Source organism: Camarhynchus parvulus, chromosome 3, assembly GCF_901933205.1.
Source record: "Camarhynchus parvulus chromosome 3, STF_HiC, whole genome shotgun sequence".
Classification (NCBI taxonomy): domain Eukaryota; kingdom Metazoa; phylum Chordata; class Aves; order Passeriformes; family Thraupidae; genus Camarhynchus; species Camarhynchus parvulus.
This window is the reverse complement of record NC_044573.1, coordinates 26,164,570-26,191,267: the sequence shown is the minus strand read 5'-3', so window position 1 is coordinate 26,191,267 and position 26,698 is coordinate 26,164,570. Positions and strand designations below refer to the sequence as shown.

General features: G+C 36.7%; 1 protein-coding gene across 3 annotated transcripts in view; it reads left to right on the top strand.

Moving 5' to 3' along the window:
* Positions 1 to 26,698, top strand: part of SRBD1 (S1 RNA binding domain 1) — a 126,583-nt gene that overhangs the window by 4,729 nt on the left and 95,156 nt on the right. For all 3 annotated transcript variants that reach the window (XM_030944535.1, XM_030944532.1, XM_030944534.1), the window contains exons 3-13: positions 1,130 to 1,226; positions 2,479 to 2,555; positions 2,970 to 3,135; positions 4,059 to 4,409; positions 5,889 to 6,055; positions 7,195 to 7,312; positions 7,462 to 7,600; positions 10,387 to 10,483; positions 11,680 to 11,815; positions 16,805 to 16,908; positions 21,789 to 21,896. In XM_030944535.1, coding sequence (XP_030800395.1) covers positions 2,479 to 2,555; positions 2,970 to 3,135; positions 4,059 to 4,409; positions 5,889 to 6,055; positions 7,195 to 7,312; positions 7,462 to 7,600; positions 10,387 to 10,483; positions 11,680 to 11,815; positions 16,805 to 16,908; positions 21,789 to 21,896 — 1,463 coding nt within the window. In that variant the 5' untranslated portion in view covers positions 1,130 to 1,226. The remainder of the gene's footprint in view (positions 1 to 1,129; positions 1,227 to 2,478; positions 2,556 to 2,969; positions 3,136 to 4,058; positions 4,410 to 5,888; positions 6,056 to 7,194; positions 7,313 to 7,461; positions 7,601 to 10,386; positions 10,484 to 11,679; positions 11,816 to 16,804; positions 16,909 to 21,788; positions 21,897 to 26,698) is intronic.

The window sequence follows — 26,698 nt, the reverse complement described above, 5'->3', positions numbered from 1 at the left end:
CTCATCATCAGTGGCATTTAGGCTTGTTTCTTTTTCATCTTCTTTCCTGCCTCCCCCTCTGCAGTGAATCACAGAAGGGCTGTTTTTCTTAGTCATTAAATGTAGGTGTTTGCACACCCCAGCACAGGCATATCATGAGGAAAATTTAGCAGACAGCTGTCTGGCAATTTGAAATTAAACAAGAAGTACTTTTGTGGGTTCCAATTAATTTATTTTTTTTTGTAAACAAAAAGTCTATATGTAGTAGCTATAAGATTGTTTTCTACAAATAGGAAGCACAGTTAGTTTGTTGTATTCATTATGAGAAGGGGAGGTGGTTATAATTTAGCCCCACCTTGAAGTGGAAATATGATTTTTTTTTGGGTTTTTTTTCCCTTGTGATATCCCATGCTTGATATTTATCTTATATATGCTTTTTTGATATTGGACCACAGCTTGGCTGTTCGTGGAGAATTACTAAGGAGCTCAGCTCCTATTCTGCAGATAAGGAGAGTTAGATAGGTCACCAGTACTGAATATCAGGAAGTGCAATTAACTTTAAAAAGTGAGCCTTACTCTTGCCATAATCTTACTTAATGTAATGACACAAATGTTGAGATGTTTTGAGACCCTCAGCCACTTGAGGTGAGGAGGGAAACACTAGCAGAAAAAAGGACCATCCAATGAGGTTTTCCTTCTCTCTGGGCTTCTGGGTAGGCTCCAGAACTTTCATGCTATATGGTGAGTGTTCCAAACTGACAGAGATGTTTAGGGTGGTGTTGCTCAGTAGGGGCAATGCTGACCTCAAGTAAGAGACCATGTATATTGGTCTTCTTACTTTCAGTGATTTAATGGCTACCCATGAAGAAGCTGTTTAGAGTGTTTAAAAACGGATCATTTCCCTAGAATATCCAGCTACTTGTATTAGCTGAAAAGAAGCATAAAGTCTCCCAGCACTTACAAAAGAGTGGATCAGGGATCAGTCTAGCTTGGATGTTACCTAACTTTGGAAATGTTGGTATTTAAGATTTTTTGTATCTCCCATTCACACATTGAAGTATGATATAAAAATAGAAACATTCTTTTCATGCCTCTGAAATAATGAGAGTAAATAAGTAATTTATTCAGACCTGTGATTCTGCCTGTGCAGGTATTAAGAGCAAAGGAACACAGAGAAGCAGAGTGGCTGGATGAATTTGGGGGTGTCTCAGGACTGACAGTGAAAAGGTGCCTGGGAAGCTGATAAAGTGAGTAATATTTGTCATGTTCTTTGGAGATTTATGTTTTTCTGTGATAGATTTTTGTTCCAGCCAGTCACTTTATGGAACAGCACAGAAATACTGACCTGTTACTGACCAAGACTGTAGCTCAAGAAGGTGCTTTGCAAGTGAGCCGATGGTGGTTTTTGATGTGACCCTCAATACTGCTTCTTTGACTGCAGTGCTGAAAATTGTCATCTAAATTTTTGTGCTGCTTTACAAGGAAAACTTCTGAAAGCCATTAATAACAAGTGTGTTCTAGTGCTTGAACAGAGGCCAGAATGAAGTTGGATTAAAGGGCGTTTTGCCCTTGAGTTAAATGGCACTTTGGAAAATGCTTATCTGGTATGTATTGTGCAAACATGGGACTTCAAGGTTCCCATTGCAGTGGTAAGGCTGGATCAAAGGTCAAGGTATAAAAATATGAAGAACGATGAAATTGTACCAGATATAGAAAAATATGCTTCTGAATTTTGTAGTAATTGAAATAAATTACAAGATTTTTTTGCTTTTTAAGTTTTTTAAATTTTGATTTTCTGGCAGATAAAATTTTGAGGATATCTAACATTTTTTAACTAAGACTGCTAAATATGATTATTGAAATTCATGGGCCCAATCAATTCTGTAACTGTTTAACTGAAATACAGCTATTGTAGGTATGTATCTTGGGCCAGGGGAAAGCGTGTGCCTCCCCTTTTTACTTTTTGTAGTTGTTTTATGTACTTTCTACATTCCAAGGTGCAGCTCATTCAAAATAATAGCTCTCATTGTGCATACACGTAACAGATAGTCTTTAAATATAAAAATCTAGCTGAAAATGGACAATTGCCTTGTTCTGTCCCATCAAAACCACATGTGAGCTCACTTTACTAGGTTTTAATTTGAGTTGCCATGCTTTTTAAATGGATGGAGGAAAGACTGGCATACTATATGTGGCACCCAATAAAACAAGAGAACCAGTACCCTTTTTGCTAAAGCAGCTTTACATGCAAGCCAAATAATTACCTCCATGTGAAGAGAAAAGTAGTTTGAGAGGTTATGCTGCTGATTTGTTTGCTTAGTTGAAAAGATTGTTGGATGTGTGCTGCTGTGGCCTAAATTCTTGGTTACTGAGAAAACCAAACTTGCTCTAGAGGAAACTTGTGATTGCTGAAGACATTATTAGGGCACATTTGACAGTGAGCTGAAGAGAATACGGCTTCAACCAAGTTATCTTTCTCTCTTCTTTCCTCTGTTTCAGATGTCATCTCTACCAAGGAGGGTGAAATGTGTAGCCAAAGCCTCTACATCAGAAGAACTACCTTCATTTCTAAATTCGTAAGATCATTTTTTTCCTTAGGATTTTTTTGAGGTTTATGCTAGGCATGAGCTATTGTGTAAGAACATCATTCAGTTTCTGAGAAGTTGATTAAAAAGTTTTCATGCACAAAACTTCAGTTATAAAATGCAGATTACTTAGGCTTCTTCATGCGCATAATGAAGATAAGGTGAAAGTAAATTGCCAGTTGTCCAAAGAGTCATGTGTACAATGTGTGTATACATCATAAAAGTTGGTAGATTGTTTAAGCCATTAGCTCTGCAGCAGTGTGAAAGACCTGTATCTGTTGAGTCTACCTTTCTGTTAATTTTTCCTGTTCACGTTCTTTCATGCCAAAAACCACTCAACTAGCTCACTTATGTATTTTTTTTATTCTTCTCGTAAGCAATATTGTTGATTCATTTGTTTTTCAGGAGCTCTGAATCAGAGGAGGAAGAGGAGGAATGGGAGCCAAATAGCAAAACTGCCAGGAGACCTCGTTTGCCAGCGAAAACTGAGGCAAAAACTAAAAAAGCTACTGCTCCACGATCAACTGTGGCCAGGAAAATGGTCAAGAAGGTAGCAATAAAAGAGGAAATGGTGAGTATCTATAAGCAAGAGACATTTAATTACTGCTCTTGGGAAGTAGCATGAGCAGATTTTCTGACTCTGGATGAGTTGGTTGCCTGGGTCTCATTAGCTGATAAAATTCTACTGTTCCTGTGAATGTTCAGTATGTTGGATAAGCGTGGCTTTGTTTTGCATTGAAGTGTCCATTATTGAAAGGTCCTCCTTGAAAATTTTGGCCAATGATAATAGGATGTGGTTTTCCCTGGATCTCTTTCAACAATGTAAATAAAAAAATGCCTCTGTTCTCTCTGGTTTTGGTATTGCACCTTTGTTGTCTTCTACCTTTTCACTGTTTGGGTACCACAAAAAGAAGGTAACCTGTTCTTACATTTCCTTGCATGGCTGTTCAACCCAGTAAGGATTGCAGTTTTATTATTATTAATATAGAACAGTTATATTGAAAATTAAATACTTCTGTATCACATCATGACAGAAGCTAGTCCTTCTGACTTCTGAGGATGATCTCTGCAGAAAGTCAGTAAAGAATGTGTGGCTTGTCCAAGGTTAAACTGTATCTTGGCAGACCAGATCTCAGTTCCAGTTCCCATGCTGGGAACCTAACACCTCAGAAGTGCTTCCCTGCCCTGCTGTTTCCTGTTTTGTTGACATGAATGGAGGCAAAGATTGTAGGTCAGTGGCTTCTGAAGGAAGGTCTTATTAAATTCTTTGCAGGATAATTTTATTTGAACTTGATCCGAGGTCCGCTGTATTTGTATTGTTTCCTCCATGCAAGATATATTTCAGGTTACTTGATTTCTGGCTTGGTGTTTTGCTGCCAGAGACATTACTTGGGAAAATGATACCTGGTAGCAAGTCTTTTTAGTGTTTAAATGAAATGTTGAACCACTTTGTAACTGTCAGTGCTTAATATGGTTCTAATGTCTTTTTGGCAGGATGTATCCTTGCCTATTGCACCTGTAGAAGATAATAAAATGCAGCTTCTAAAACCTAAGGAAGAAAATGCAGGCACTAAACCAAAAAGTTTAAATCGAACGCCAGAAGTGCCTAAGAAAATGGAAATAAATTCATTCCAAGGGAGAAACCAAAACAGTTTAGTGAGTGATGAAAAACCCTCAACAAGTGTTCCTGTAGTGAAACAAGAGAAATGCGAGGAAGAGTTGGCATTTGATGAACCACCCTCTAAAAAGATTAAGTTGAATGCATGTCCTGAAGGAAAGCCAGTTAAAAATCTGGGAGGCAAGAAAATAAAAGAAGAATTTGAAATGAACTGGGATATTGTACAGGTATGAGACTTTTTCCTTTTCTGAGGTACCAATGAAATTATTTCCTGCATAATTAGCGCTTACAATCTTAACATACAATTTCAGTCCTCTGAAGTTGTCATTTAACCTCTGCTTAGGTTGTCATAAAATGTGTATAAATGTAGACGTTGGTTGGTAAGTGTTGAAATGTCAAACTTTTACATCATTCTAAGATCTGTGACTTTGAGTGTCCTTAGAACAAAACTTGCCTGTAACAGTTTGCGGCATTCTCCTGTATGAGCACATGGGATTTTTGGTGGATGAACACAACTGAAACTCCCACAGGAAGGGATGCTGACAGATTTGGGATGTTTGTGTGCAGTTTTACAACTTAGTATTTAGTCAGTGTGGATCATTTAGTTGCAGAGACCCATTTGAGAGTGTTTATCAATTTATGGTTCTATCAAAGAAGGAGATTTGCCTTCCTCACACAACAGTAGCAACAAGGGAGATATCATTGTTTTTGTAGGATTTTAACTCTGAAGCTGTTTGGGTGGAGGCAGTTTTAGAATAGCTCTTGTGTTGGAAGTCTGGGTGTGATCATGGAAGATTTTAATATGAATAGAATGGGAATAGATAGGACATATTGTATTCATCATCCTTAGTACAGTCTGCTTAAGAAAGCTGTAAAATTTTGTGGGTTTTCTCACATATTCCTGGAAATACATATGGAGAATTTGATCCTTATGTGTGCTCCAAAAGGAGTGAATATGGTTGTGCAGGTTTTTAGGCTTCAGAAGGAAACTTTTGAGTGGCTTTTGTATCAGCCCTCTATGGTATCTACTGTAGTGAAGTGCAAACAGATCATGATGGTTAAAATGATACTGAGTAAGCTGCTTGCGTAGGGTGTCAGTGATACCATATTGATACTCTATAACTTTAGAAACCTCAATTTGTACAAAATCATGTTTAACTTTGCAAGACTTGGCTTGTCTTGACACTGGCAGTAGTATTGCTAGTTTCCTGTTACTGGTTGAGTGGAATTTGGATCAACTCTGGTTTTGTGGGTTTTGTTTGTTTAGCTGAACCATGAGGTATGTTAGCATTGGCTTTAAAAAAATTCTAAGTTTTCTGAGTTGCTGTGTACAGATACGTAACAGCATAAACTGCTGTTTCTGCTTTGTTTTATAATTTTGGTTTGATGGGTTTTTTTCCTTGGTTTGTTTTTTTTTGTTTTTTTTTTTTTTTTCTTCCAAAGAGGTATACTGCTTCCTGCATTTTTTACTGCAGTTACAAGTTTCTGGAAACATTGGTTGCTGCATTTCTTGCTGAAATGCCGGGTGTGGTGGCTGGATGCATGAGGGGCCTTACCTCCTGTCTTGGGGAGGACGGTAGTGTCTGCTGGCCAGTGCAATGTTCTGGGAGTGGTTTTGAATGTTGAATGAGAGGCTGTTTAAAGCAGTCTACCATCTCTCTTTAATGTGTTTGGCTGTTGTGTTTGGGTTTTCTCTCCTTTGACAGGCCTTGTCAGAAATAACAAACGTTGAACCATGGGTGTGTGCAAACTTAATTTGGCTCTTTCAAGAGGAAAACACAATTCCTTTCATTGCTCGGTACCGAAAGGAGCTCATCAATAACCTGGAGGCCGACGCCTTGCGGGAAGTGCAGCATGCCTTGGAGGAGCTACGGTAAGTGAGGCAACAGCACAGGAAGGGATCTGGGTGGGAGGGGAGTACCAACTGCCTGCTGCTCCTGTGTCCCTTGTTTTACCTCCTTGCACACACTTCAACTCTAAAGGAACTAATAAAGAAAATAGTTTAAAACTGAGGTAATTACGCTTGATACCTATCTGGGGTTTTGTTAGGGTTTTTTGCGAGATTGGGTCTTCATTTTTGCTTTTTTCTCTAAGTAGCAAGAAATCTAGAGTTATTCTTGCCAAAGAAAAATGAACATCTTAATTTCTTTGCAGTTTATTAGAGCTGCACAGAACAACTGGTGCTTAAAGAGTAGTTAATAGTTGCTGGAAATATGTAGCATGATGAGATGGAAGCTCCACTTGTAGAAAAAGTGGCACCCTTGGCACCCTGCTTGGATCAGGGAAGCTTCTAGTGAAGAGCCTTTCTTAAATTGGAGTGTACCAGGAGATGAGGTTAAACTATCCCAGATCACTGCAGGACAGAAATGATCAGCAAAGCTTGTGGCAATGGATGAGACTGCTTTCATTCCATCTTACTTTTGAGTGACCCTGTGTTCTTGAGATGGCAGGGGAACAGACTGGTCAGCTGTTCTGTCAGCTTGGTGCTATCCTCCTTGTATTCCCTGCTAACCCCTACCAAGAGATCCCTTCCAAGGATCTTAACAAGTAATTAAATAATAACCAAATACCTCTGCTGCTTGTGGTTACTCCCATGTACCTTTCTGAAGACCTAGGAGTTTAAATCTGATAGCCTGTACTTGATGCTGCAGAACTGTTTTGATATGAATTGTATCTGTAAATTGTATCTGTGTCTTGTATCATCAGTGTGGATTTATTCTAGGGCCATCTATTCATTTGGCTTCCAGGCCAGTAGTATTACAGAAATGTGTGGAGCAGTAATTACTATCAGCGTTACTTGATGATTTTTCTTTGAACTACCACAGGATATTTTGATACAGTTTTGAACTACCTGAAGAGGGAGAAAAATGGTTAGAAACTTTTAAATTATCAACTTGGTTTGTTGAAGGTTGACATGAGATACAATTTTCAGGGGCTTCAGAGCATTTCAGCCCTGTAATAGATGAGGTCACTGTGAAATATAACTGTTAACACTAATCTCTTGCATTTTAGTACTGTTGCAAAGAAGACACATACAATGATACAGAAGTTGAAGAAAGAAGGAAAGTTATCCAGTTGCCTTTTAAAAGGATTGCTAAATTGTAGAACTTTGGAAGAATTAGACCATGTGGTCAGTACTCTAGTCTTTTTCAGATCAACCTTAGTTTAAATGTAATCTTGCATTCCTGAATAGTGCATAATGTCAAGTTCATAGCATACTGAAATACCTTGCTGCTTTTTAATAATTGGTTTTGTTTTGTTTGTTCTTTTTGTTATAAGTCTGCACCTTACAAAACTGGGAGTAAAGGCACCAAAGCCCAGAGGGCCAAGCAGTTGGGATTAGAACCTGCTGCTCTCTCCCTCCTGCAAAATCCTATGGAACTCAATCTCTTTTCTTACATTAGACCCAATACCAAAGGTAAGTGCTGTGCTTCTTTGACCAGTAATGTTCTAAATGTCTGAAAATATTTTGAGAGGGAGATTACTTTAATTGTTCTGATGTTGCTGGAAGTTAGGCAACTGCTTGAAATTCAACAGTGCTTTTAGCAACATGTGATAACATGTTAACACATTTTATGACTCTTCTTCAACCTTTCTTCTCTCTTTGTATTGCAAATAGTAATAACTGTGGTAAAGAAATGACATAAATCTGGAGATCTTATAGTTGACATCTGTATTTACTGGTAAGAGGGAGGGAACCACAGCACATACCTGAGACCTTTCCATTGTTCAACTTGTATTCCTGAAGATTCAATGCTGACTGTACAAGAGGTTTATGCTCATAGTCTGTACAGAAGGAAATGTGACCCAGCAAAGCATATCTTAATGAAAACTGGCCTAGGAGATTGGGAGTGAGCAGGAGAGTTTGTGTCTGAATGACAGTAGGGATTGGAGAAGATGTAATTTCTGTAATTGGAGCAAGAACTTTTAACAGCATGATTGTCACATATAGATTGCAGAATTATGTGTCTTTGTGAGTGCGGTTATGGGTGGATCTGTAGGGGGCAATCTCTGACAATAAAATGTGAAGATTGCTGCAGCCTTCTGTATGACTTTAAAATAGAGATGTACTTCTATTCTTCCCTGCCCCTACATGTACTTTTTGAATTTCAGCATAAAGGTATTGAAGCTTCTTAGTAAGGTTGGCTCTTACTTTTTCCACTTCAGTTTATTTAAGTATTACTTATAAAATTCTGCTAATTTTGCAATGAAAATCAGTTACCAAATATTCTGGTTATTAAATTACTGCATTTCAGCATATGTCATTACTTCATACAGCAGGATTGTATGAAGTAATATTGTAGCCATATATCTGACTATTGTGGTGCAGTCTAAAGAGCCAAAAAAAATCTCTGTGAAACTTCAGATAAATTATTTAGAGTATTTTCAAAAGGAGGTGCTGTTTGTTGCACCATAAACATTAGTTTTTTGAAACCAGTACACCTATTTTCAATTCTGTGCTAAAAATAATGCTGCTTAGGTTTATATAATGGTCTGCCTTTGAAAGACATCAGAAGTTAGATACATCTATGAACTGGGTCACTTTTATCACTTGGGGAGCCAGTTTGACAGCTTATATACAACTTGAGATCAGAGTGGTTTTGTTTTGTTTTTTTTTTAAGGAATGAGCCATTTGCAGTACAGCAAAGTTTTCATCAAATCTTAATATTTTGGTTCTTTTAAATTCTCAGTGTTTTTCAACTTATCCTAAAAATAAACTGAAATAAAAACAGCAGTTCATGTTTCAAGGCCTGACATTGGAAAGTTCAAGAAGCAGGCTAACCAGAAAACTTTGTTCTTCTTTTTAGTTGTATGCGTGGTCAAAAATTTCTAATTACACAAACACGTGCTGGTGGACACAGTCAAGTGTCTGTGTGAGTGGTGCTTGTTGAATGGGAACTTTCTGATTATTTCTCAAACTCTGACTTGTTTGGGCCTGAGTGTTTCAGTCCGTGTTCAGTATGATGCATGTCTTCAGATTCCCTTAGCTTTGTATTCTGACATCACTTCTACCATAAGAAATAGTAACTCATAGATGTAAGGATCCAAAATTTACAACTTCTGATAAGTTTAGGCATTTAATAATGTATTCTTATTCTCACTTTTTTTTTCTTTCTGGCAGGTAAGTTTAGCTTCCTCATCTTAAAAAGGGGCAAGAGAAAATTTTTTATAGTGTGTAACTTTATAGCCTAATCAGAAGCAGGGTTCTGGATTCCATGAATAGGTAAAGCTGTGCAAGTTGCTAAAGTGGTGTAAATAAAGCTGTCCATTAGGCAGCAGAGTGAACAGCAGCCTGTGTTGCAGAGACAGAGAGACAGTAATGCTGCATCTGCCAGCTCTAGGATTCTTGCTGTTTGGTCTGAGGCATTCATTACTGACTCTTGCTAGAAGCAGAGCTAGATATATCAAATTAAAATACAAGATGTCTGTTTTATTTCATTATCTCTGCTTCTGGTCTAATTCAATCCCTTTGCTAAGGAGAATTATGTGTTTCTTCTTTTGGCCATTTGAAGGAAAGAATGGGTTCTGTGTGTTGGAAATAAACTAATGATTCTGTTATCTCTCCAGAAATACGAAGACATAACTCCATGTCTTTGAAGGCATTTTACAATTTCGGTGTTTCATAGGACAGGTTGATGGTACCCTGACCTCAAAGTGTTGTTGTGCAAACTCCTGCTACAATACAGTGGAAATATGAAACTGTTCCACAGAGAAAAGACAGGATTACCTGCAAAGAATTTAGGCAGTTTTCATACCAGTAGCAAAATATGTAGACTTCTGCTGCAGTTGCTCATTTTATTAAAAACTCAAAAATATTAAATTTTTTCAAAAATTCTATTTAAATATCTAATTTTACTATTGCACTATTTACATCACAAATGTCAAGATCTGTTAGCATCCAAGTAAAAAAAAATCTCTAATTTTAATATAGCTTTGACTTACAGTAATGCATTGGTCACTTCAAGATCATTAAAAATATAGTTTCTGATGTTTTGGAAAGGAAGCTTTAGCTGACAGAAATTTTAATGAATTAGGATTCTTTGAAATCTTTGCAAGTCAGTCAGATACCTTTAATCAGTTTACTTTTAGCTTGCATATATTTTCTTAATACTTGTGCAGTTGTGTGAAGTAATTTTATTAGTTTTTTCTGTAATTATTAACTGTATATTATAGTGCATATTCTATAATTATTTTTCTTCTAAGGGCTTGGAAATATCCAGGAAGTAGAGGCTGGAGTGCAGCATATTTTAGCAGACATATTTGCTAAAGATAAAGATACACTGGATTTCATCAGGAAATTGTAAGTTTCGTTCTTACTTTCTAAACTTTCTTGCTTACATGGTAAAATGCAGTCTCCTAGTGGCAGATACAGGACTTTTTGTTAATGATGTGAAAACAATGTTCCTGTGAGATGGATTTAGGGCTATTCCTCTGTGTGTTCATTAGCCCTTCTGGCTGTCAGTGCAGTAGAGGTCTGCTGTGAGCATGGCGTGGTGCTGTAACTGCCAAAGAATGAAAAACTCTGTGCTCTGCCCTGTGAACAGCAGATCTCCCTTACAATTAGTGAGCCATGAGGGAGTTTTCCCTCTTTGTGCTTTCTTCAAGCTATAACTCTTCAGAAGTGAATCTGCTTAAGCTCTTTCTCCAGTAGCTGACCTGACACCAGTCAGTGCAACTAGTGTGCAGTGATGGTTGATTTTGGCATTGGTAGCCAATGAGGCAATCAAATATGACTGTTTTTAAAGCAGGACTTACTGATTTTAATTGTTCAGCTGAATTTAAGTTTTCTTACATTACCTGACTTCAGTGTTGTCATGTCTGGGGAGTTGGTGTGACTTGTTATTTTATTTTGTCTGCTGTTTGGCATCTGGGGTAGAGAAGAGAACATGCGCCACCTTACGAACATGCAGAGTTGCTTTGAAACAGCAGTGTGATAATTTCAGTGAGGGGGGGTTGTTTTGTAAGGGATGTGTTGTCACTACCTGACTGTCACTTTCATTATTTTGATCACTGGAAATTCCTTAGTTGAATCTCAGTGCTCTACAGATGAATCCTGTTCATCTGAAGTGTGTTGTATGTATGATAATCACGAGGAGCATTCATGATTGACTGCCATTTTTCTGCAACTTCCCAAAATTTGTTATGTGAAGTTTAACCCATAACTGAAGTGCAGGTGGTGGCTTTTGAGTTTGCATTCACTTGAGGAGAAGGGCTGTGAGCAGCTTTTCCTGCTTGAATGTTTTCTCTTGGTGTATTATAGTCAGTACACATTATGTCACCTCAGCATGAAGTTATGTCATCCTGTTCTGCAGGTAATTACAGTTAACATCACTTGTAATTGAGCAGACTCCAAGATTAATTTTTATTTGATCTGTGCAATAATGACTTGTTACAAGTTTCATGCTAAAATATAAATATAAATAGATAGAAATATTTATATAATATATAAATATTTATGTAAATATAGATATAAATATCTGATTTTCTTCTATTCAGATGCCAGCAAAGGTACATTTCCATCCAGTCAACATTGGCAAAAGTGTCGTCCAAAAATGGAAATGAAAAAGATATCGATAAATTCCAACTATACCATGAGTTTTCTTGTAATATAAAGAATATTCAGCATCATCAGGTAAAACTTGAAATTTTAACTGTTTTTTCTTAGAATTTTAACTGCAGTAAATGTTGCTTTGTTTTTGAATTGTGTTACTTAAAACTAATTCTAAAGATATTTTCTTTTTTTTTACAGTTATCAGAGGTATTAGAGGCTTTCAAATTCTTGAAATGCAGAAATAAGCTCTTGATCCATTTTAAGAAACAGAGCAAAAGACTACTATTTAGTATCCCAAAAATGGGTTTGTTTTGCGAGTCATCATTTTTTTCTTTTGTGGAGCATATTTGGTTATCCTAAGCTTAGACTTATATAACTAGATAAAGAAAGGAGGGCTGAAGCAAACTGGGAGAAGCTGATGGCTTGACAGCCAGGCTATCCCTGTTACTGAAGTTCAAAGACAGAAGTGTGATGCACTCAATGCAACTGTCAAGACCTCTGCACTAATTCATAACTAATCACCAAGTGAATTGTCTCTTGTTTTATTTACAATCACCTAGCTTAAAAAAAACCCAAAACAAACCCAACAAAAAACATTTGAAAAAAACAAATGATAATCCCAAACCCAAAACAAACCATGTATCATAGAAGACAGACCACTTAGATGCTTCTAACTAGAAATGTCCTTTTCCTTTAGAAGACTCTGATATGCTCTCATTTTTTCTGTGCTTTGTTTTAACTAGTGCATTTTGAATTAATAAAGGATTAATTTATTACCAAGAAATATTTCACGACATGGATAGGGTAATTTTTAAGCTGTTTTTCCCCTTTCCAATATGAAAGGTGTTAGATGAAAGACTAATTAGCTACTGTTGATTTCAAAAGGCTGTTCTTGCAAAGATGTTTGAAGAGATACCTGTGGTTTTTCTCTTTGTAATAACTATATTGATAGTTATCTGGTGAAAAGTTGCTTCTAGAGAGTTGGGAAAAGTTGATAGAGCAACCTACTGTGGTGACATTGACAAAGATTGGTGGATTCATCATGTTATGATGTATAGATTCTTTTGTGTCCTTTTTTGTTGAAGGAATACTTGAGCTGGGAAAGAGCGTTTGGCTTTACCTACTCTCACAGTGGTGAATACCATGATGTTCACTCAATACATGCAGCATGTCTTGTTCAAGGCATCCTTTTTTTACTTAAGGAAAAATATTGCTTAGCTACAGTGAGGGCTAAAAACTGTGTTTCCCAAAGCTGGTCAGTGCTTTGATTATGTGGCTGCACAGTTTTTTATCCAGGATATGCCCTTAGTTTGTCTGTTTGATGTTATTATTAGCTCAATCTGCTTTGGTTTATTTTTTGCTGTGCCTGCTGCTAATCTGAATACCTCTTTCTTTACCCATTCTGGCTTTTCAGAAATAATATGCACTGATTTTGCAGCTGGCAGTCCTGTAATTGTGGGATGGTTTTGCACACTTAGGTGCTGCCTTTTATCTGTATATTTCTGCTATCAGCTATTCTAACACATTGAATATTTCTGTACTGTGAATTGTAAAAGTCTGAGTTGCTTGTGCTTCAGTGAGGTTTCAAGGCTCAAAGTATAACAGGGCTCTCTGTACTAGTTGAGCAAAAAATGCATTTTGTGACATGTAAAATCTGCTGTATTGTAAATATACTGTAACTTGGTTCTTAGGTTCTTCTTTTTTCAGTTTCTGTCTTTCTCCCTTTTGTATTTTGATGATGAAGTAAGGAGAAAGTTGGGGTTTTTTTCCTCTTTATCTGCCATTTCTTCATTAAGCTTAAACCCTGGTATTGTACTTTTGAAAGTCTTTCTCATCATCTTCATTTTCTTTGTTACTTGACCTTATTCCCCTACTGATGCAAATTGCCATTTTTAGTGTCGTTATTTTCTTGGGTTATGACCATCCTTTTCAATACATAAAAGTCTTTACTTTTTTCCTTCACCTAAGACTATGAAGAGATAGTTCCTTTGTGCATTTAAAAACTGGCAAAAATATATTCTTTAAGAATAGAGTTCAAGATGTCTTCAAGAGAAAATAATTTTGAGACAAACCAGAGAATTCTAAAAGAAGCTTATACCTGAAAAAGATATTCAGGAAAGCCTGAGCCCCAGAGGAATTTATGTAATTTACTAATCTCCAAGAACTTTAGGTTAAATAGGTGTGTTTGAAGAACAGTTGTAAAACTTCCTGCTTTGAAAACCTTCTCTACTGCTATCCTGGCTGCATACAGACAAATGTTCTGAATGCCTTTAGGCAGAGACAGAAGTCAGTTTTAAATCACCTCTTTTCAGAGTTGCAAACACAAGATTCCATAAAATACTGCACTGAAACTTGTCATCACCTGAGTATGGAAGTCCAAGTGATCCTAAAGACCTGGTACAGCCCTAACTCTGCTCTGGCTTAGATGTGAGTATAGGGGGTGCACAGTAGCCTGGCATGTCACCTGTAGGAAAACAAGTTGTGCCTTTGTGACCAAAGCCCTGACAGCTGTGAGTGTGCCTTGCAGCATGTGTTGCAGTGAGTTTAAGTGCTGTGCAGTAAGCTTTGCTGCAGCTTTGTTCTACTGTGGGTCTGGGTGACTTCCTGTGCCACTGTCATTTTATCTACTGACATGTCATTTTGTCTTGTTTGGGTCCTGAATTAATCAGGACTTGTGTGGAGTCAGGTTGTTTGAAAAAGTTAAAATACTAAAACTGTAATGAGAAAAAAAACTTTGTTTTAGTCAGCTTTAAAAGCTGACTCCAGATTTTGACATGGTCAGATACCCTGTGGGTGTTTCCAGCTGGAACGTTTTGCTAGCAGGAGATTCAGTCACAGCTTCTTCCTTTGGCAACAAGGAGAACCTGGCTGGACTCTCTTAGGACATAGCTGGGAAGCAATACCAGCACTGTCATAACTAAGGAAAAAAATTTCAAGAGTTTGAGTTTTTGACTAGTTGTAAACAGTTTAGTGTTTGTGTATGCCTTGGGGTTGCTTTCCTGTATTTGGAGATGACTGAAATAGTGGGAGGAAAAGAATTCATGAATTAAGTGTAACATTTGAGGCAAATGCTCTATTTTCAATCTCATACTTAAAAAGGAATTGGAATTTAAAGTCCTTGGCAAAGTACACAGAACTTGTTCTGTGAGTTTAAGTCAGTATGCAACATATAAGAGAGTTGTGCAAAATGAAGCATGTTGTATTTTTAGGATAAATAGAATAAGGTTTGATGAATCTTGTGACTGGATCATATTGTTGTTCTTGCTTTCTCTGAAAAATGTATATTGTTTCTAACAACCCTTGCCCTGGATCTGTTCCAATCTCATATAAAACCCGTCTTTTTCCAGAAGTGAAGACTGCTTTGTGACTAGAATAGCCAGATTTTAACCTGTTACCTAAAAAAACCAAACTAAACAAAAAGAGCATTATTATATTAGAGGGTGAAATTGAATAATTCCATTCTTAACTGAGCATTTATTGGATGATTATTCTTCTCTGAATGTATCGCATAGAACAGGATAGGCAGATAGCTTGAGAGTAAAAAATATAAATAATATTAATGACTGCATTAACAGCTGGTTTAAGTTCAGGTGACTGACACATTCTGCAGTTGTAGTGCCAGGAAACAAAATGTGATGCAAATATTGACCCTGCTGACAGCATGCTGAATGATGACATTATAATTCTATCACATATATTCTCTGTTGTGAGCATCACTTTGATTTCATTTCAACTTGACATTTAGCTTTCTCTCTTTTTAGAAAGTAAAGTCAGAATAAACGTGAAAGCATTTGATTTGTTAAAATGTGTCTTTCTAATTTCTACGTGAAAACATTTGCTTTGGCAGTCAAGGTACCAGATGCTATAATATTTCACATGCAATCTTTATTATTAGCTTTGTTGTTCAATGATATGTCAGGCCTGGTATGTCACAGGAGCAGTAAGGCTGAGGAATATAAATTGGTACTATGTCCTGGAGTCATTTTAAACCATTGTATTTAACATATGTGACATGTCTGAGTTAGCTAGTGATTGAATTAAAGTTCATGATTGACACAGAATGCTCTGTTGTGACAGTGCTCAGGGCCTGCTACATACAGCAACATGTGTAGTCATACAGGAATGTCAGCTTCAAGTGGGTTTCTTTTCTTTTGCTATTTTTCTACTTTAAAATACTTTGGAAGGAAAAATGAAATCTAAAGATGTGCATTTTATTTGCTTCTGAATATTATTCTGTTTCTAAAATCTGCTGGTCAGTGAGTTTTCATAGTTTTAGGGTGAATATTCAGTGTCTCCATACTGAGATTAGACTAGGAGTTATCCACCAGAATCCTCCAGGATCCACCACTTGTGTTGTGGTTCTGGTTTTAAATGTCGACTCGTCTTCCATTTAAAATTGAACTCTGTGTACATGGTAGCATGTATGCAACCATATTTAGCTTTAGATCACGACTGTGGAGTTAAGTACACAAGACTGTCAGAAGTACATGCATATGGTTTGAGGCAGGAGTGTTAATGTAAAGAGAGTGAGTGTTTACATCCTTTTCTGCTATTTGTGAAATAGGCACGAATAACTAAATTTATCCTCTTTCAAATTAAACTGAGCACCTTTGTGTCACAAGTTGTGATTCATAACAAATTTAAAATTTGGATTAATAATGGGCAGAAAAATGGAATCTGAAGCATAGAAATAACTTTTTCTGTTTCTGAGGTCTAGTTCTGATTGGACTCTTTGATTAATTTCTTGAGTTTTAATTTGGGTTATTAAATAAGATTATTCCACCACCAAAATTCGTGCTGTCTTGCATTATAAGTGTGTTTAAGATTAAACTGGATCCTAAGATTGCAGACTCCAGGAAAAAAGTGTTATTTGTTATGCCGTGGCATGATTTAATCTGTGTTTAAATTGTGGATGTTTTCTGTACATGCTAGTACTTTGTGAACTGATTTACTGTACCACCATCCTGATTTGCTACAGAATGTCAAGCAAGTGCGTACACAAATGTTGATAAGTTTATCTTTTGGATATTTTGTGTGTCATCTGTCTCTGCCATTTATGTTTGCACTCAGATTCTGGCCATTAACCGAGGGGAAAATCTGAAGATCCTGACAGTGAAGGTCAACGTTCCTGACGGGGTGAAGAATGAATTCTGTTGGTGGTGTGTCAATGAAAGGTCTGCGTGGATACATATTCTTACAGAAATCTCTTTTTTCTATAGACAGCTGCATACTGAAGTTTATCTCATATGTCTTGTTACATTAAGAGAACAAATCAAACAAATATTTATTAGATTAGATGAAATTAGCAAGTGGATAATTCTTACTCTGTATTTCCAATTGCTGTAGCATTATGCTGAAAAGATCCTGCCTTGGGCTGTATTTGCAAGTTCTGGCACCATTCTTCAAGCAGTTGAATTTTTTTTGAACATATGCAAAGGCTGGTAATATGTAAATATATTTTAAAATTGTAGTATGCATCACATCCAGTAGCCTTTACGGAAAGGACTTTGTAGAATCTGATAGAGTATACTCCAAACTTCAAAAAATACCTTCTTATGCCCAATTGCAATGATTAAATAGGGCGATGTAAGATTTTAGGTCTGTGAAGTACATAACTTCAAGTTTCAAAAATGTAAGGAATTACATGTTTAAAAAGAACTTAATGGATTTAACAGACAAACATAAATGTAACTGCTTTCAGTGCATAGCTCTCACATATTGTGTGAACCATCTCTTGCATTTTGATCTCTTTTTAAGTTAGAAAACTGGACTGTAAAAACCAGATTCTTTTCTTTCTTCCTGATTTGTTCATACAAGTTGTCTGGGATTTTTAAGCGTGTAGTGAGATGTTTAGTGTTGCATAATTTTCAAGGTCTTTTGCAAAAGTTTAGGTTAACTATATGGGTTTTGTACAATATCTTTCAGACAGTTTTTTTCTTGGAAACTGTACCTTGATGTCCTCTGCTGGAGAATATTATGATCCAAACAGTGCATCTTCCTTGCATGTATAAAAAATTACTTTCTCTTTCTCAGTGGTTTAAAATATTGGACATTGTTCTGGTGGTGTCTTAGAAGCTCCTTCCTTTGCATGCTAGAAATGAATAACCGAAAGGAGGGAAGAAAAATAGGAAGAATTGCATCTTTTAATGTATAAAACTTAATTCAGTGATACTGCTTTAGCATGTATTTCGTTTTCACAACAAGTCCAAGAAATGGATGTGGTAAAAATGTTCCTTTTCACTGTAGAAATTTAATAGGGCTGTTTCCCTCTGAAATGGAAGAATAGGGCTCTGAAAATATTAAAGTATTTTTTGGCCAGATACTGTTACTCTTAGATCATATTGTCCTAAGTAACTTACTTTGTTTCCAGGAAAGTATCAGAGGTCACAAACACACCTGTTTCTTTCTACTTTTAGTACCTGTAACAGAATTTCTATCCTCCCTTCAAACTGTATATTCCGTAAGCAGAACATAGCTGTCAGTCTTGCTTTTACTGCATCTATGACAGAATTTGGAAGCACTGTGGACCACAGATAATGGAACAGTTTGTCACTGTTACACAAATAAAAGTGGGATGTAAATTGAGATATTTTTGGTTGGTTACCCTTCTGTGAGTCATCCTGGGATAAGAAGAATATTGACCTTGGAAGTGAATACTTATTAATATTTGGCACTCATAAGGCTATATGTGCTTATGGCTTTTTACAATTTAAGGATACTTTTCCACCATTATAAAACTTGTGAAGGAATGGTTTTAATCTTTGTGCATTAACATCGAGGACAAATTCTGATCTTCCTCCTTTGATTGACAACTGTGTTATCAAACTGACAAATAGTAAATGTGTAATCTGCCCAGCAAGCTTTGAAATGGTTGTCCAGAGGTGGAATTTGCAATATATTCATTGCATTGATTTGCTGGTTAGACCAGAAGATTAATAACTTTTTTTGAGTCAATGGTTTCAAAACTTTGCAAAAGTATTAACAAATTTGCTAGAAATCACACACACAATCAGTTGCAGAACCAGAAAGGCCAGCTTGCTACAGAATTTGGCCAGTATTTTAGCCAGAAAACAGCATCACCTACTGCCCAGTGGATTAGCAGGAAATATTCTGAACTGTTTGTATTCTTCTGTGACAAATTTTTTAGCATTAAGTGCTCCTGCAGTAGAAAGTGAGTTTGGAAGACTAGAGTTCCTTATTGCATTGAGCTCTGTGTAGATGCTGTCTAAGAAACTTGTACAGTTTTTTGCAAGTTCAGAATGTTTATTAGGCTGTAAAAGCATCTGTTTCCTTGCAACTTGGGTTTGTGTAGAAAATTCAGGAATATCCTTATGCCTGGTCCTATGGATTGTATTTTTTCCCAAAAAATGGCATCTCTGTGGTTTGACAGTGAACCTACTTCCATTAACACTAGAACTTTAATGATCCCAAAGACTTTGTTGTGAAACTGAACACAGAAAAATGATCAATGAGAGAGCCAGAGAGGGGCTGCTTAGCTGGCTTTGAGTGCAGAAACAACATGGAGTTGTTCCCAAGTGAGATGGGGTGAGAGTTTGTTCCCAAGTGGAATTGCAGCCTTGAAAATGAAATGTGATGTTTGATGATGTTTTTTCAGTTTCCAGTCAAATATCTCAGATCCTGTGTAAAGTCTATGGTAGAGGCCTTAAAAGGCTTGCTTTGTCTGTGGTTACTAACTTGCTACATGTTTTATTTAATGTCTTGGAGGAACACAAAGCTCTGCTGTTCATCCTTCAGGTCTAAAAGCCTAGCTGGTCTCTTCCTGGAACAGTTATTAATCAGTACTGGTGGTTCTTAATGTGGGCTCTGTTAATTCTGTTTATGTGTAGTTCCACTCTCTGGTGTCTCAGTAGTCTAAGCCATTTATGTTTGTTGTGGTCCCTGTTGTGAGCCCTAGGACGTGGAGAGCTGATGATCAGAGTAAGATGATACTATTTGTATGGAGCTTTTTTAAAATTTGGCTTCAAAAGCTAGATCTTGATGAAATAATCAAGAAAAATCCATTCTTAGAGGGAGGCTTAACTAGGCTGTGATGATCTTTAAAAATATACACACATGATTTTGCTTTGCTTTTTGCAGCAAAGTGGATTTTTCTCTTCTTTCAAGAAGTACAGAAATCATTAAACTACTGTATTTGCTACAATTGAACTTGCTGTTTGAATGTTTTCTCATTTGTAGCAACTTCTAACAGAATGTTGCCTGAATTTTTACTTATCTATAGGCAGGTAATAAAAATATATATTGTGATAACCTATTTACAGAGGGAAAAGTTTGTTAATGGCTTTAATGGATGGAAGAGAGGGGGAAACAGCTGCCAGGTTTCCAAATTCATTCTTATTTGTGCTGAGGATGTTAGTCATACTTGCACCTGCAAAACCTTCATGTTTATAGAATGTGATGGCAGTAAGAGGATTTAAAACCTTTCTCAGTTTTGTATGGGTGTGGACAGAGTCTCTAGTTACAAATAAGTATGATAGAGCTATTTGCAAAAACTGTTGGCAAAGGAATGAGGTCATGTGGCTAAGCACTGAATTACAACCCTGAATGTTGTAAAACTGAATGGTGAGCTTAATTCTGCTCCTGTGTCTCTCTGCTCAATGCAGGGTTGACTCCATCACACATTTCTCAGCTATTATATGCACAGACACTTAGAAAAGCTGTTTCAGGAAGTTGCAGATCCCCTTAGGCACCGGAAAAGCTGTCTGGGTAGGAGCAATTTTGAATTCTCAGTATTTGAGTGGCTACAAGCAAACAAGATCAAAACTAAAATTCAGTTCTGTTTTTGATGCAGCTGGATACATTATGACCATAATTCTAGCATGTTCATTTAAAAAAACCAAGCCATTCAGACAAAAAAACTTAGAAAACTTGCACAGGTTTTTTAAAATATGTATGGGTATCTCCCATTACAGCCTGGGACCCAGGCACATTAAATAATACAATAAGTGAAGAAAACTCCAAGTGTTATCAATATTTTTAAAAGTAATAAAAAACAAGTGGACTTTAATAGAAAATGTCAATAGTATTTGTTTCTGTTTAAGTATAATATATCTGGTTACTTCTCCTTCACCTCAATCTCTTCTCACAGGGTGGACAATCTCAATGAGTCAGTTCTGCTTGTTCAAGGACTCACAACACAAACACACACACACACACCAACCCACATCCCCCACACCCTCCTTTGTGGAAATTTGCCCACAATAAAAGGATCGATTGATTAAATATCTAGGAAGATTTTAAGAGTGATGTGTATTTTACAGCAAAATTTGAAGTACTTGTTATATAGTTACCACGCAGTCTACCTAGAAAAGAGTTCAAGGCTTCAAAGAGTTTGGCTTAGAAGAAGTTGGAAAACAGTCTTGTTTTTGTTTGGTATAGTTTATTTAATTTTCCCTTTTCCTATCTTGTTATTTACACTTCAAATATATTAGTAGGAGGTAAAATAGAGAAACAATTTTTAAGTTTTTTGGCTTTTGTGGTTTAAGAACTGCTGCAGATTTAGTAGGAATTAGAAATTGAATAGAGATACTCAATGCATTCCAAATGAAATTTGATTTGGGTTTCATTTACTGGCATTAGTTTAGCTCCTTAATCTCCATCTGTGCATAGTTGCCTTTTTTCAGTAATTCTGCAGTGACAATCACAGAGGATGTTTAATAATTTTTTTCTGATTTATTGGGGAATAGCAAACAATGCAACCCTAAAGGTAATATGGAACCAAGTTGTTTGTTCAGTTATAATAAGCTTTGACTTCTCAAAGTGGAGAATGTTTTTTTATGTTTTCTTTAAAAAATAAACCATAATTGTGTTCTAATACCTAAGAAAAGATAAGCCTGTCCCTTGTGTGGTATTAGAACTATGAGCAACTTCTCATTCCTTTCATGTTTGACTCATGATTTAGTTGCCTAATTATTGTAGTAATTCTGCACTTTATAGGATTTAACAATGTAGAAGCCTTTATGGAAAATTCCTTTTTTATCTAGCTGTTTGCATGTGTTCTTAAAATATTTTTTATTTTTCTTCCAATCTTTTGCAGATGGAGACCAAAACAATTTTTAAAACCAGAATTTATGAGGCTACTACGGAGTTCTGTAGAGGATGCATATAAACGCCTTATATATCCTCTTCTCTGTAGGGAATTCAGGTAAGCCTGGAATAAATCTGTATTTTCATATTACTGATTTATTTTTTTTTAGCGATTCCTTCCCCAGTGTTTTGTTAGATTATTATTTCTCTATTTGAAAATATCAGCCTGTTTCTAATCTGTGCTTACAGAAGAAGTTAACTATGTAGTCTTGGTTCTGCAGATTTAGTTTCTGACCCTATACAGTTTAGGCTACAGTAGAGAAATGATCTTTCTGTGAAGATATTTTACATGTTTACATGCTAGATACGTGTACATTTATCTAATAAAGTACAGTTTAGAACTATATTGTCATGATAGTTTTATCTTTATTCTTGTAATAGCATAAATCATGATGCCGCTGAATTTTCCAAATGTTTCTTCATGTCACAGCAGTAGTACTGTCAGTAACTCTGTTCTGACTCATTCTTTTACCTGTCTAATAAAACTCAACAAAGTATTGTTAAGGTTGGAAGCACCCCTTGTGTTTGCCAGCTGCATTTTGTGGCAAATGAATTAGTTATAGTGTAAGTCCGACAGTATTTTGTGAGTATTGTGATGTCTCTAGAGAAGTCAGTAAACTTATTACTGGTGATACTGTGGTAATGATGTCATTGTATATCATGTCCCTTGTTAAGATCTGTAATATTATTCCAAACTGAAAGGAAATTTAAAACCTAGTATCAAATTAGCATGAATGAAACAGGATATATCTTGGTGTAGTATAGGAGTTTACCATATAGTGGAAATTACTGAATATGTCCATTAAGAGTATTATCTTCTAATGGCTAGCAGTACTTATGGTGTGATTCTTCAGTACCAGAGAAGCTCCTCAAAACATAGCATGCTTCATTCTGGCAAGGCTATCTGGTACATGACCTAAATGTTAATGCTTTTTTTGAGGTAGTTGAAAATGAAATTTATCAAAGAGGCCCTGTTTCTTGGACCAGAGATGTTGAAATGACTTGTATCAAAATAATATACTATCTAGTACCTAAAATCAGCAACCACATTGTGAAATGTGTTTCTTCTGTACTTTGGGTGTGCTTTTGTGTTTCAATTGGAGCCTTTTGACACCTTTTCATGAACATCATTGCAAGAATGATCTGTGTTCTACCTCTCTGAAAAGAACCATCAGCTCAAGATTTTAACAGCATGTATTTTCGGTGGCTTTTGAACTTCTTCACTACAGTGTGTTGTGTTTACTTATTGCTTTGCAAGCAAGATTTTTTCACCTCTTTTGATTAGTGAGCCTGGTTTTTTGTTGCCTAGAATTTCACAGATTTCTGAAAATACTGAGTATACTTATTATTTTGTGACCATAATACATGTAGCTTCTTTAGGGGAGGCACTGTGTCTATTATGGTCAAAATGGTGAACATCTCATGGTGGAGAGTTCAGTTATTGGCTTCTGTCACTACAGTCTCTACATCTTTACAATCGAACTATTTTAAAATAAAGGAAAAAGACCTACTTTTTAGTGGGGTTTGGTTTTAAGAGAACAACGCAACTTGGCATATGGGGTGCTTCAAGGGTTTTACTGTGTTTTTATTCAGTGGTTTGTACCATAGGACTGTTGTGGCCTATGTTGTGTGTAACACTTTGAGGACTGCTGGAGCAGTAGGTTGCTGAAGGTTTTCTGTTCTATTAATCAAAAGGGGGAAGAAAGCTTCCTTCCTTACTACTTATTAGATGTAGCTCACAAGTAATCAATGAGAAGAATACGAAGCTTGCTGCTGGTTCCTGAGGGGATGTCTGCTTAGGTTTTACTCTTTATGATGATGTTGCCTGATTGGTGGAGTTTGTATAGGAAAATCTGAAACCTCTCCTATAGAGAGGAACGCAAAGCACCTGACAATATTCTGGTCCCTGACCACTTAATCCTTATCCTCCTCCTATTTTCTTTCCGGACGCACCAGGAGCTGTTTTTTCCAACTCTTGCAAAGGGCTGCTAAAGTATTCAGTACCTCCTTTTAGCTTTAATATTTCCAACCCACCTCCTGCTGTTCTTTTTTCTTTATATTATCATTAAATGTTGGAACAGAAAGTTTCCAAGAATGTCTCGAAATTGCTGGTGCTTCTAGTGATCAGAAGAAGAAGGAAACTTGCCAGCAAGACGATTACCTTATTTATTGTTTAATTTCCTTTCTTCCATTCTGTCAGATGTCATTTCTTGTGTCTGGTATAATAATGTCCACTGTTGCTTTTGGCACTTTCAAATACATTTTATCTTGTTGCAGTACTGCATGGAATGATTCCATCAGGGTTTCATGCAGGTGATGTGGCATGGGCATATTTCTTAATGGATAATCCTTTCATAATTTTCCATGCTTTCTTGCAGAAATGCTTTTTCTCCTCTGTCATCAGGGACACAAACATTTCTCTATATCTTGTTTCACACCTGAAGCTAGTTTGCAGATATTTTTCCACAGAAATGTAATTGGGAGTGTGGAATTTTAAATCTCATAAGATTGAATATAGAAATTAATAGATCATTATTAGGTTATTTGCTTTTATTATAATACACCTGTTTGTGATATACAGTCTGAGTGCTTTGTAGACTTCAAGGGAGGGGCTTGGAGTCCTGACCTAATTGGTATTTTTTAATAAAGTAGGAACTCCGAAGAGTTTTGAGGTTTATTGGTTCAGGGCTTTTTTTCCAAAATAGCTATTTTGCTTGTGTTTAGAGAGGAGGACTACTCTCTGCCTTTTATCTCTGCCATATTAATGAGAACTGTTGTAAATTGGAAAAGCATGAAGCTGGACATCTTGCCATTTGGAGAAGCCAGTAAAACACTGAAAAAGAGAAAGATATTATATTGTTTTGTGTATCTTGATGGGTTTTTTTTTCCAAAGGATCGAATGATTATACCAGGCTTGAAATTAAGGGCCACTGCTTCAGACAGTAGATCATGTAATTGATACAAGTGTTGAGTAAGAGACAGAAAAAAGAGATGTCTATATTTGAAATTTAAAAACACAGGATATTACATAATAGAGAGGACATTCCCCCTACACACCTGGCAATTTCAGTAACATTTCCTGTTGCTGTAAAAGTTGCTGTATATCCATGCCAATTTTAAACATGATTTCCATAAGGCTGACATAACCAAAACCACGTGTTTAGGGGCAATTTTAATTCCTACACAAGTCTCTCCTGGACTGACAGGAATTTACAGTGTGGGAGGACTTGGCCTTGTGGCACCTGTATCCTTGGGATAGGTGGAAAGATGGAACTTAGCCTGTCTTTGTACAAAACTTTTGGTTCAAGGGCATTCCATTCCATTGTCTACAAGCCACTTTTGACCTTCATTTGCATGCATGGGTGACTGGTTGATTCTCTGTTATGTGTGTATTTAGAAGATCCATACTTCTGTGAGGCCGAGGTATTTGCTTTTGTTTTCTCTGGTCTCTCTTAAGTGGCATCTAATTGTTCTGTCTCTGGACTCACCCTAGAAGCAGCTTGTTCTGTGGTTTAGGTTTTTTTTCTATTTTTTTTAATTAGAGAAGGAGAAAATAGGAGAAGGAGGCTGTAAGACTGAATGATCAAGAAATGGAATGGCAACTGAAATGCAGTGGAAAATGAGTGTAAAATTATACTTTCAAGGGGAAGTAGTTATCTTTTCATAAGTAGAACTGTTAGTTCTGAGCTATCCTGCCACAGGAGAGGCCCTTTGGCACTGTGGAAGGTAGCTCCACATGAATGTTAAGTGCTCAGAAGATGAGATTTACTTAAGGAATGAAGACAAAGAATCATTGACTTATTTGGCTTCTATTTGGAATATTGTTGTCCATTTTGGTCCACTCACATGGGGAGGGGGGTAGGAAGTAGGAAAACAATTTACTGGAACTGGAAAAGGCCTGGTAAAGGGAAATGAGGAATGAAATAATTTCTCTGCAAAGAAAAAAAAATGGCTACACTATGACTTCAGCTTGGAAAAGAGAGGACTTAGAGATAATTGGTATGTGAAGAGTGGAACAAGGTTTCTAGGGATAAGTTTTTACTCCCCTCCAGTAAAAGGCTTAGGAGAGCATAATAAAAACCATCAGCTTCCAACCAAAAGGTGGCAGCTATTTACACAGTTTGTTATGGACCTGCAAAACTCACTGCCAACAGACTTTGTGGATGAAAGAGTTTATCTGTCTTCAGGAGGAGGTTGGATAGTTGAGCAAGAGCTCCATTATGAGCTAGTAAAGAGACAAGTCATGTCAAGCCCAGGAAATACTTTGGAAGCAGTTGTAGGCTAGGACAAGATTGTGGGGCAGATGCTAGTGCTGCTCTGTCAGCTGCTTAGGCAACTGCTTGGAGACAGACTTGGAGACAGAGTGCTGGAAGAGAGGGACAATTTAGCTGGACTGGTGCAGCCATTCACACATTTGGTGGTGATATAGAGTGTCTGCTCTTTGCTGAGGGCACATTTGAACTGCTAAGAAGCCTTGTAATGCACGTATGCCCTTCACCATCTCTCTTTGAATTGTGTCAGTGATAATCTCATCTACCTGATACAGAAACAAACAGCACACGGATAAAAGGGAGCCTTTTGCTGTTGCATACTTCCCTAGGAAATGCTCCACCAGTTATGTGTGAAAGAGGATCTAGACATCTCTCTGGATTACTTTACAAATGAGAGATGATGAGGATTTGTTAGTTCTTTCTGTACCACTGTGGGATGAGACAGGGCTGAGCTGATTGACTGGTTGGATCCTGGGCAAATTCAAGGCTTTTGAGTTCTTCCACAACCAAAAAAGGCTCAGAACACATTCATACTCCATCTTGTCAAATAGCCCTTATGAGGGTTCTCTTTGAACTATTTGTAGTGTAC